Here is a 10406-nt window from a genome sequence, read left to right as displayed (position 1 = left end):
ATCCTATAGACGTTCCTAGCCCATATCCTCCCCATATTCTTCCAGGCAGTCAATCTTCAAAATATGCTTCAAAGGGAGTATTAAATAATCTGTGGTGAATTTCAGTGTTCTTTGCTGACCTAAACTCCTCAAAAATCCTTTAGACTATTTTTTACATTCTGGATCTTATTGTCTTTTAAATCCTTCTGAAAAACTAGAGCAGCATACTGTAGCACAACCTCCCCTGTATTGTCATTCTCTACTTCCCCATTAACTAATGAAATGTTATGTTCCTTATTTCTGTTAGAATTTCTTTTTACTACCTTGTTAGTTGTCACATTTTGAGGCTTCAGCCCTTCTCACTTTATACACTCAAGCTATTATTACTTGCTTTGAGCTAGAAACCTTTATTTGCACTTTTTATGATTCTCCATCCATTTCCAAATCTCAGTTACTGAGGCATTCTTCCCTGCTGCTTTTTCGCCAACTTTGAGTTTTTTAATTCAGTTTTTCAGTCACAGTCAATGCTTTGCCCAATTTTACCCAACAGATGAGCTGTTCTCCATTCTTTTCTGGTTGCAGTTCCCCTTGCACAACTATAATTTTCTGAATATTAAAATGAATAATTTTCTTTCAGGGTTGTAACGTTATCAGCCATCATTTCAATGAGTTTCACTTTCTGTGGAAAGAGATTCCTCCATTAGACTAGGTCCTCTAGAGAACACTCTGTCCTGGTCTTCGTGATCTGAAGGCTGCTCTTTGAACACTACTGTCATTATTTTGCTTCCCTCTTCCTTCCTGACCTTAGAATAACAGACACCATCACTCTGTGATTATTATTTTACTGGAAATAATCAACAGAACTGCAAGGAGTTTTAACTCAGGGCTGCACTATGTATCTTGTTATTACAAAACTGCTCTCTGGTTGAAAGTCCTACAACTGTAGCAGCTTGAAAGCTGCTTAACAGAATGTTACAAATAGCATTTTTGGTTTTCTTACACATCTTGTGCTAGCAAACCCCGCCATGTGTGGAAAACCTATCTGAAAAGATGAAGTGGTAAACAGGCTGTACAAAACAAACCTTTCGGTACCTATGGCAGTCCTTTTTTTTTTTTTTTGCTATTGGCAGCCTCCATTTTAAAGGGAGTGGCTTTTTCACTTCATTTCAGTTTATCCGTGGGCTGACTTAGACTTCTACCATCATCCGCCTCCAATTCATTTACCTCTTCCTCTAATTCATCCTCCAGCTCATAGTCCAAGACTGATTCAGCATTATCATCCGAGTAATCAGTTTCATATCTGTGCAGTAAGTATTTCTGTGGTGTAATGTCGTCATCATCAGGAGGATACCTTGTTTTCTTGTTTTTAGCTTTCCTTTGAATCTTAGACAGCTGCTCCTCTTGCTCTTCTGTCCAGGGAATGCTTTCTCTATCTCTTGACACTTTCGATCTTTTGTAGTCCATTATCTGCTTATTCAGCAGTTCATGATCAATACCAAAAAGATTAGACCGCATGGGTGACTCTGGAGATTGAGTTGCTGAAGACAACACTTCACTGTGGAAAGGAAAACAAATGTGAGGGGTTTGCTCCATGTATATTTTAAGGGTCACTGTTAATTGTAATTGTTATTGAGTAATACAGAAATAAACAGGAGTTTTCAGTTTGACTTTATTAACGCACTATGTTCAGCACTGTGCTCCCATGTTAAGGAAGAGAGACTACCATACTATGTGTCCAAGGACAGACTGTCTATAAGCCTGTCAGCGTGTCAACAGATTTAATGGGAGGAAGCCAATAAAGCAACTACTTTAAAGATTAAACCACTTGTTTCTGGGGAAAGGTATGCATAGGTAACAGAGTGAGCACTGGACCTGGGAGCTCCAAGGAAGTTAGGCTTCTCCCAGCTCTGCCAAGAAGAGAGAAGCAGCAGTTGGTGCCCAAAACACGTCAGATGTATGAATGGCAACATATGGCACCTTAAGCTGGACTTAAGTATTTACACAAAACACAAATAGAGGAAGGTGTTAGGTGCCCCATAGTAAAGTCTGTCACAACAATGATTTCCCCCAAGAAGCTATTTCTGATTTTCACCTGATGAACCATCCCCAAACATTAAGGCACAAAAGGCATTTCCACCAACAGATTGCAGCACACAAGGGCAAGGCTGTTAGCTTTGAGAGCATCCAGTCCAGAGAATCACTGTTTCAATAGATTGTTCATCTATATCCCTCAACAGCCAAAAATCCCTACAGAAGAATGCTCCAAATTAACTAATTTTTTGTTAACTTGTAACTCATGTAGAACAAACCAAATTTATACCAGAAAAAAAGTGGCCAAGTAGAGGAGTACTAGTAAATATAGAGCTTTTATCCTCATAAGAAAATTATCAGCAAGAAACAAATACTACTGCTGTAAATCATCTTTTAAATTGAATTATCACAAACACATTGAGTCTTAAATTCTTAGAAATTCTAAAAATATTTCCCTACAGAAAATAAAGATACTAAGAAAAAGCAGTGGATCTGCAAGTAAGAAGTCTGATGACTATGTCACTCAGAGTATAGACATCAAACACAGCTGACTTCTAAGACTGTTCTGGTGTCACCTTAGGGTTTAGCTGACTCTTGAGAGTATATACACTATGCTGTCACAAGTGACAATTCAGTCATTCTCCACAGCTTAACAGAGGTTATTTTTTATATATAAAAAATAGACTTTCCCTTTCCATATTTGCAAACCTGTGGTCTGCAGCAAGGTACCTGTGCACAAGAACCACCCACAAAATAGCCTATGAAAATGTCTCTGCACTAAAATATGAATGTAAACCAAAATATGAATGTAAACCGGAGCATATATAAGAAATATTTTCCCTTAATTTTAATAAATCAGTTTAACTGCAGTAAAGAAAGCTTAAACCACAAAATAAAATGCTATGCCCTATATTTAATTTCTGGGATGATTACATATTAGTTTTGTCCCAGGCTATTCTGTAGCCTCTTCTGTTAATAAATGGGCCCAACTGATTCCTTCAAAAGCTGAGACACCTTTTCGGTAAGGTCTTCCAAAAAGTCTCTCTCTTCTACATTCTACTTCCTCATAAAACCGTTTGCTGAACTCTGAGATAACAACATTGTACGCATCTAATTAAAATACACTCATCTAATTGAAATACACTTTCTGTCATGTCAAATAATACCCAATTTAAATTGGCCAGTAGAGGTGAAAAAGGACACTTGTACAATTCTGATTCAAAAACCCCACCTGGAATGATTTTGAGATGTTTCTTCTTCTTCTGGAGGTCCAAAATCAGCAACTGACAACAATTCCTCAATCTGTAAACACATGAACACAATACCTATTAAAGGTCCTGTATTAAATTTACTTTGCTCACACCTACAAAAGAAACAGATGAGTATCTAACAATAAATATTTTCTTTTCTACATGTTTGGAATATTTAACAAAACCATTTAAAAATAGCCTTTTCCTCCATACACATGGAACTGCTTATACTTCTTGCCTGGGAAATTTGTGTCAAATATCATGACTGAGCCAGGGATTCCTACAAAGTTTTTTTGCCTTATGTTCATTCTGAACAGTTGGCTAGGGATTGTGTGACACATGTAACTTTTATTTGGTCTTACTTCAGTCTTGCAAATCCTCTCCCATAACATCCTCACACTGAGATTTTTTTTTTTTCACTTCTTCCCCCTTTCTGCAAGCTTTCATTTCTATTATACATAAATATCAAGTTCCCGACTCTCTTTTAACATGATACCTAGCCAGTAAATGCTACAAATCTAGTATATTCAGTGTTCATGGACTGTACCTAATTGTGAAAAATTTATCTCATTTGAAATTTTTATTCCTACTTTTCTCTACATTATTTCCCTTTTAATTCAGAGTATTATTCTACAAGTTGTATTGGATGGTCCTTCCTTGTCTTCCAATACTTAAACAGTTTCAGCTACAGTATTTCAAGCCCTGTTACTCACATCTGCGTATTACATAAATCTGATGATTTGCAAAGTGTAAAAAGATGATCAGTGTAAGTGCTTCCAAGTGCTATTCACTGACAGAAGCTATACAAGGAGGGTTTTTACTTGTCTTGTGTCATTAACTTTCTTGGTGCCTATGCACTGAACTTGAAGGAAAGGCAGACCAGAGGTTCCCTTCCTCAAAGAGAAGTGGTCATTTAACATAATGGAACAGGTTCCACAATAACTGACCTGAAAGGCAGGACCTGCAGGAGTAGATATTTGTAGCTCCATCTAGGTATGTTAATAATAGAGTAATAGTAATGACAAAGTGCTTCCATAATCACTTGTTACTTTTTGTGTAGAGTTTCTTGTGTTGACTAGGGGGAACATAATAAAGAATATAAACAGCTTTCAGAAGCTTTTAGTTCATTTCTATTCTTGTGCTTTTAGTTGATGCTAATGCAGGTGAAAAGCATTTGCACTGCAGATCAGTACAGTGGCATCAAACTCAAGAATTTTTCTGACCACGGAAGTTCAAGCACTTCACTACATTTCTAGAGATTCAGAAGTTCTTGTTATCCGTTCCAGCTCTGCTAACACACACTGCACGAGGCTGTAAGTCACTAATAGTAATTGGTGGTAACAGTAACACATCTAAGAATAAGGAAATTCAGGGCACAGAAATTTGAACATGCTCTCTTCAGCCAGTGGTCTTTCCATTCACATCAACAACTTGAGGCAATATTTAATTAAATTCCATTCATTGGTGTCATCTTTCTCTTCTGGAAATCTCAGTATTTAAGAGATCTCACTTCAGAGGCCTAATGACAGCAAATTCCTACAAAACATCAGTATTCTAGCAGTATTTCAACTAAAAACTATCAACACCTTGGCAGAATATGTGAAATAGTAAGGATACTTTTTGAAGTGAAAAAGTCCCGTAGTATGAGTGATTTTACATCCTCTATGCAAAGATCTGCACTTCTCTAGAAATATTTTAACAATACACAGATGGAAAAAGGTTGGGGTAAAAAAAATTAAAAATCACTGATTAGATTCAATGGAATTCTAAAAATACATAACATTTAAAATGCTGATGACAGCTCCTCAGACCTCATTTCTATAATCTAGTATAGGCAACAGACAACCGCCTACCCTGTATTTTTACTTAAAATTTTAATTTCATTTTCATGGAGTGACAGCTACAAGGATGCTTACAAGTAAGCATCAGTCTTACTCAAGATTCTTTGCTAAAATGCTTTGGAACATGAAGAGGAAATGCTATAGACAAAGACTGATTTTTAATGTAGATTGGCAACTGAATGATCAGCTCTCTCTGTATTCCTAAGCATTATGGTATGCTAACTCATGATTTTTGCATATCATTATATTTGTACATTGAGTCAAAGATTACAATTACCTCTTTTACAGCTGCAGTTTCTTTATCTTTTACAAATAGTACCGGGGGTACATTTCCTACAATCTGCTGACTCATCAGAAGATACCTGGCAAAAATAAAGCATTCACCAGTGTAAGCAACAGTACAGCACCTCCAGGACAGATAAAAAATGTTAAATTAATTCCAGCAGTACTGCAAATTTAAGGATATGGCTTGCAAAGTCTGATGCATATCCATTCATGTTAGTGCTAAGCAATACAACACTGCAGAATCCCAACTCTGAACATGTAACATACAAAAACTACTACTAGCTGCAGATCTCACTAAGTATTGATGATACTAGATTTGTCTCCTATAATATGCACAGCCTGGCACAGGTCTTTCCCCACTTCATTTTGCTTCCTTACCCCCACTGTAGGGGTGAGAGCAGTGGAGGACAGAGCCCTCGTAGCAGGGCAAGACAAGTCCTACATGCTAGCTGCAAGAAGGACTGGCAAGGGTCCCCTCGTCTTCTTCCCAGCCAGCAACATTCCTTCCCAGAGTGGAAGCTGTTGGGAGTAGAAGAGAGCGCACTGTGCTGCAGCAGGAATTACACAGCCTAGAGAAACAAGGAAAAGAGATGGCCTTACAAGTATGCTTCAATGCCACCTTCCCAATGGGGTGAAGTTCTGATCCTCCAATAGAGTAGCTGGATAGCAGAGGGTACACCAAGGAAAATAATCTCTATGATATCCTGAAAACTAACTGGACCCCCTGACAAAAATGGGTAAAAGCTTCACAATACAAGGTAGCATCCAAGATTTTTTTTTTTTATATCAGTATTGTGAAGAATTTCTATAGTATCAAGTCATCCCTTCTGGAAGTCTAAATAGTCCTTAGCAATCCAAATTTCATAGTGAATCTGTAAGGAGGTAACTTTTTGTAATTGCCAGTCCTCTGGTGCAGCATCATATTCTGGCCTACTGTGGTGCACAGCATGTCCAGCCCACCATCACCAGTATAATGAAGTGAAACTTCATCCAGACTCCTCTTCCTTTCTGCTCAACCCAGTCCAATCCTAGGAAAGCACAAGCTGTGCCCCAGCAGGAGAATACACAGCTCGTCTGACCCAGCCATCCTTCCCTGAGAGACTCATCACAGGAGATACTCTGACTCTAAATACCTAGAAACCTAAAGCATTCTAACAGTCAGATAGTCAAATATACTTAAGAAATGGTATTAGTACATGGCTATGAGTTTATGAAGTGGTCTGTTTATCCTATAGCAGTACCGTATTCGTGGAGCACTCCTCTTTAGTACACTTTCAACATAACTTTGTTTCTCCATAGTAGCAGAAGGATTCCAGTACAAACGACATGCTGAAAAGTTTGAGGCCAGGGACACCTGCAAAAGACAAATGTTTCTTCAAAATTATACATATACACACATACACCATATACAACAAAGTCTCTAATTCATGAATAAGCATAAAGTGACCCAAACTGGATATGTAAATTCTTAGGAGAATCTCTTCTTCCATCTCTGCTCTTAAGACCCATAATTACATGGTGCTTTTGTAGATGTAGAGTTTAAGACCAAATAAGATTTACATTCAGTACATGAAAGGACTTTTTTTTATTGAGGCAAGTCACTGCCTAATCTCCTCTTCAACTGAAATTAAACAGAGAGGTTTGTCAACATCTGTATGTTAGATGTTACCGACAGTGCTACATTTAGTCAATGCCAAGGTGCTACCATCACAAATAGTCCAGAATGACAATTTATAGCATGCTGGTTTGGGATACAGTTCAAAGTGGAAGTTTCCGCTAAAGAAGGACCTGTGAGACTCCCTAGTTTGCTGTCACATAGAGTTTGGTTTTGATAGTGGCAGAAAAGAGGAGGCCCTCCACACCACTGTAATGCAAGAGCCTCTCCAGCTTGGAACCTCCAGTGCCTGAACCTCTACCTCACTAACAGGTAATATTAAAGTTGTCACACATGCAACTGAAAATGCATGGTGTGCAGGGGCCGAGACATCAGATAGAGTGACAATCTTCCCGAAGAATAAACTGAAACACAAATTGCATTCTGAAAGATTTCTACAACTGTCATTCATTGCATCTAACGGTGTCTTATAGAACAAGTCCTCACTATGAGAGTATGCTCAGCAAACCTCTAACAATCTACCTGCCTCAATTGAAGGAAGAAGCCGAGGAAGAGGGAGGAGAAAGCATAAACTACCCATTGGAAGGCACAGTTCAGAGGTCATTTAGTCCAGAAACTAACTCTTCAAACAAACAGGTGTCTACTCACACCAACAGGAAAAGACAACTCCATCAGAGTATTCCCAGGAGCAAAAACTGCATCACAGCCTGTTGTCGACAGTGATACTCTTTCCTAGGGCAAAATGGGCTGTCCCCAAAAAACAAAGTAGATACTCATCTCTTCCGCCACCAAATAACTCCTCCCTTGGGAGACCCACCACCCATTAAAAAAACCCCACTGTGATCATTAACTGGCTGTTTCCACTGCAGGATCAACCCTACCACACTGAGTCCAATGTAAGTGCATAAAAACCCTACTGAACACAACCCATTTCTTGTGGTTTAGGTGCATAACCAACCCTATGTAACACAAGCCATGTCACTGAGCAGATAGAAGTCTGATGTATCAGGCCTGAAGCACGATTTTTATCTGTATTACTATTATGTAATTTTAACTTCTGATACCAAAAAAACAAGTTCTGATGGATTGCAGAAAGCCTAGATTTCTGTTGATAACAGCAGTAACGATATCAGACCCGAATCAGCTCACAAGTAAATCAGGACTAAGTCTCAGCCACTTCCCAGGGCAGCACCAACACTAAGAACTACACAGTTGTAACAAAATCTGCACTGTATTTTGAAAAAGGCTGTTCCTTTCTCTCTAGTTTTGTTTCCTTTACAGCAATGCCTCCTGACAATGCTGTGGCTTGCCTACACCAGCCTATATTTCTGACACGCCACCTGAGCTAGAAAAGCAATACTCAAAGACTTAGAGAGAGAAATACTGTAATGAAGGATACAGCACATATAGAGCCAAGATTCCTCTTGCCCATGTAATTTTAATAGCCTGCCTGAAGACAGAATGAACTCAGCTGACAAAAACATGTTTCAATTATAAATGACAAACCCCTTGTCATATATGCAGCTGTGAGGTGCAATTTTTTTCCATGCTTTAACAAAGCTAAGTCCACCAAGCTTTTAACCCACATATTGCTAACAGTTAATCTTTACAAAACAGCAAATGTAAAAGAAAAAACTACAGACAAGAAACAAGAATGTGGAGACTGACAGTTCCTGAATCAGAGCTTTAACATCCCTTTCAAACCCATAAATTATGACAACATTAGCTATGATTAGGTACAAATTTCAATTCTTTCTGGAACCTTGCTGGCCAATGCCATTTTCTAAGGGCTTTTTTTTGTTGAACTAAGCTCATGCCCCACTTAGGTCTTCTGCCTGTGTAATGATGCTGCTGAGGGACACAAGGAGCTATCAACTCTCAGACAACTGCACAAAGAAAAGACTCCTGGAAAGGTAACACTTACATTGGTAAAACCAGGCTCCTCCTTCTGAAAGGGCAAGGCAAATAGTACATGTCTGAGTAACAGAAAACAAAAGTCATACCAGGAGAATCACCATTTAGTTGGCCTAAGTTGCATTTCCATTCTAGTGGCAAAGGTCTACTGAGCCAGGTACAACAGTGGCAAAGTTCTCCTAGTATGCAAGGTGAATCCAGAGGCTCATCTTGCTGTGCTCTGTCGCATCAAAAGCAATGCCGTAAAACTCCTCCTGCACACAACACCCAGTGGTGCAGTCAGAGCAGCTCAACACAGGCTGCAGCTTTGGCACTTGCCTTGCAGATTTCCAGCTTGAGATCATAAAGTTCTTGATTAACTTCACTGGTCCTCATCATCTCTGTCACAGCTTTATGAATAAGATTATTCAAAACTCTGAGGCGTATGTTATCTTCTTTCCTAGTTTTTGTCTGGTCATCTTTTATTATAGAGGTCAACTGGGTTGGTTTATACATCTTAAAAAACAAAAGAAAAAAAAAACCCACCACACATTAATCAGTAGTTACAAACTTGTATTAAGCAATTACAGAGAATCTTGTGCACTCTAAGTACACTCTCACAATGTCATTATTGCAGCTGTGACGGCTTTATATAGGTTTTATGTATCACGTGTTTCAATAAAGAATACCTCTGCCTGCAGTCTCTTTGACTTTCAATGTATTATAGTCAAGGTTTCTTAGGTTAATATTCTGTAGCAAGTTACACAGCTCAATAAATCAGTTTTCTAAAATACAGCACGTATTAACTGAAAGGCATTGCTTGTTTGAAAAACAAACAAAAACTTAATTTTCCATAAAACTAAGCTGGTACACAACAGTTTTAATCTGGACCAGTTCTCCGCTATAGGTTCAAGAGTATGCAAGAGCACGTCGGTGCTGGCGCAGATGAAAGATCGGCACAGAAGAGGAAACGGCCACGGGGAGCCAGATGGCTTCTCTCGACAGCAACCCTGGCATGTCACAGTGAAACTCGAGCCCTAGCGTTCATTCACAAAATTCTGCTATTTCTCCACCAGAAAATGCTTTTCCCAAAGTCAGACACGACGTCAGAAGCACAAGCTTGTTCCTCCTGGCACAGATAAACACAGCACTCTGAAAGCTTGCACTTACCATTTTAGATCCCAGGGTAGGGCTGTTATACCAAAACTTCTTCCTTTTGGAAAAAGGAAATCAGCTTTATGTTTCAGCAACGCTGCCCACCCACGGCCGCAGCAGCGCCGGGAGGGGGGAGAACCACCCCCCGGGCCTCTTCAGGGCTCGGTGTAAGCCGGCACAAGGCCGACGCACCGACCAGAGCCCCACGGCCGCTCGCAGGGCCACTGCGGGGTGGCCGGCTCCCCGCCAGGCTACCGGCAACACGGCAGCGCCCGAGCCCCACAGCCCTGCTCACGCCGCTTCGCCCGGCGCCCACGGACCGCCCCGCCGGGGCCCGGCCCGGCTCAGCCCGGCGGT

The 10406-nt window shown here is 39.8% G+C and overlaps 1 protein-coding gene across 2 annotated transcripts; it reads right to left on the bottom strand.

Moving 5' to 3' along the window:
* Positions 1–823: 823 nt before the first annotated feature.
* Positions 824–10394, bottom strand: RBFA (ribosome binding factor A). 2 transcript variants are annotated; one of them, XM_026842804.1, is made up of 6 exons: positions 10065–10394; positions 9234–9410; positions 6628–6740; positions 5379–5463; positions 3242–3312; positions 824–1534 (listed from the first exon to the last, which is right to left on the bottom strand). In XM_026842804.1, exons 1-6 carry the CDS (start codon positions 10065–10067, stop codon positions 1141–1143), a joined length of 843 nt encoding a protein of 280 aa, XP_026698605.1. In that variant the 5' UTR covers positions 10068–10394; the 3' UTR covers positions 824–1140. The 2 variants fall into 2 exon arrangements, with proteins under 2 accessions (XP_026698605.1, XP_026698606.1); XM_026842805.1 differs by lacking the exons at positions 9234–9410; positions 10065–10394 and adding an exon at positions 9005–9218.
* Positions 10395–10406: the final 12 nt, after the last annotated feature.

The sequence above is a fragment of the Athene cunicularia genome (genome assembly GCF_003259725.1).
Source record: "Athene cunicularia isolate RWA chromosome 2 unlocalized genomic scaffold, athCun1 chr2_part1, whole genome shotgun sequence".
NCBI lineage: Eukaryota > Metazoa > Chordata > Aves > Strigiformes > Strigidae > Athene > Athene cunicularia.
This window is presented reverse-complemented; position numbering and strand designations above follow the sequence as displayed.

Bases quoted from the DNA above. Each gene is read 5' to 3' on its own strand.
- RBFA (XM_026842804.1), bottom strand. The intron at 5,464-6,627 runs GTACTGCTATAG...TATTTTTGCCAG, and splicing joins AGGAGTGCTCCACGAATACG to GTATCTTCTGATGAGTCAGC. The intron at 1,535-3,241 runs GTGGGGTTTTTG...TCCTTTCCACAG, and splicing joins ACATCTCAAAATCATTCCAG to TGAAGTGTTGTCTTCAGCAA.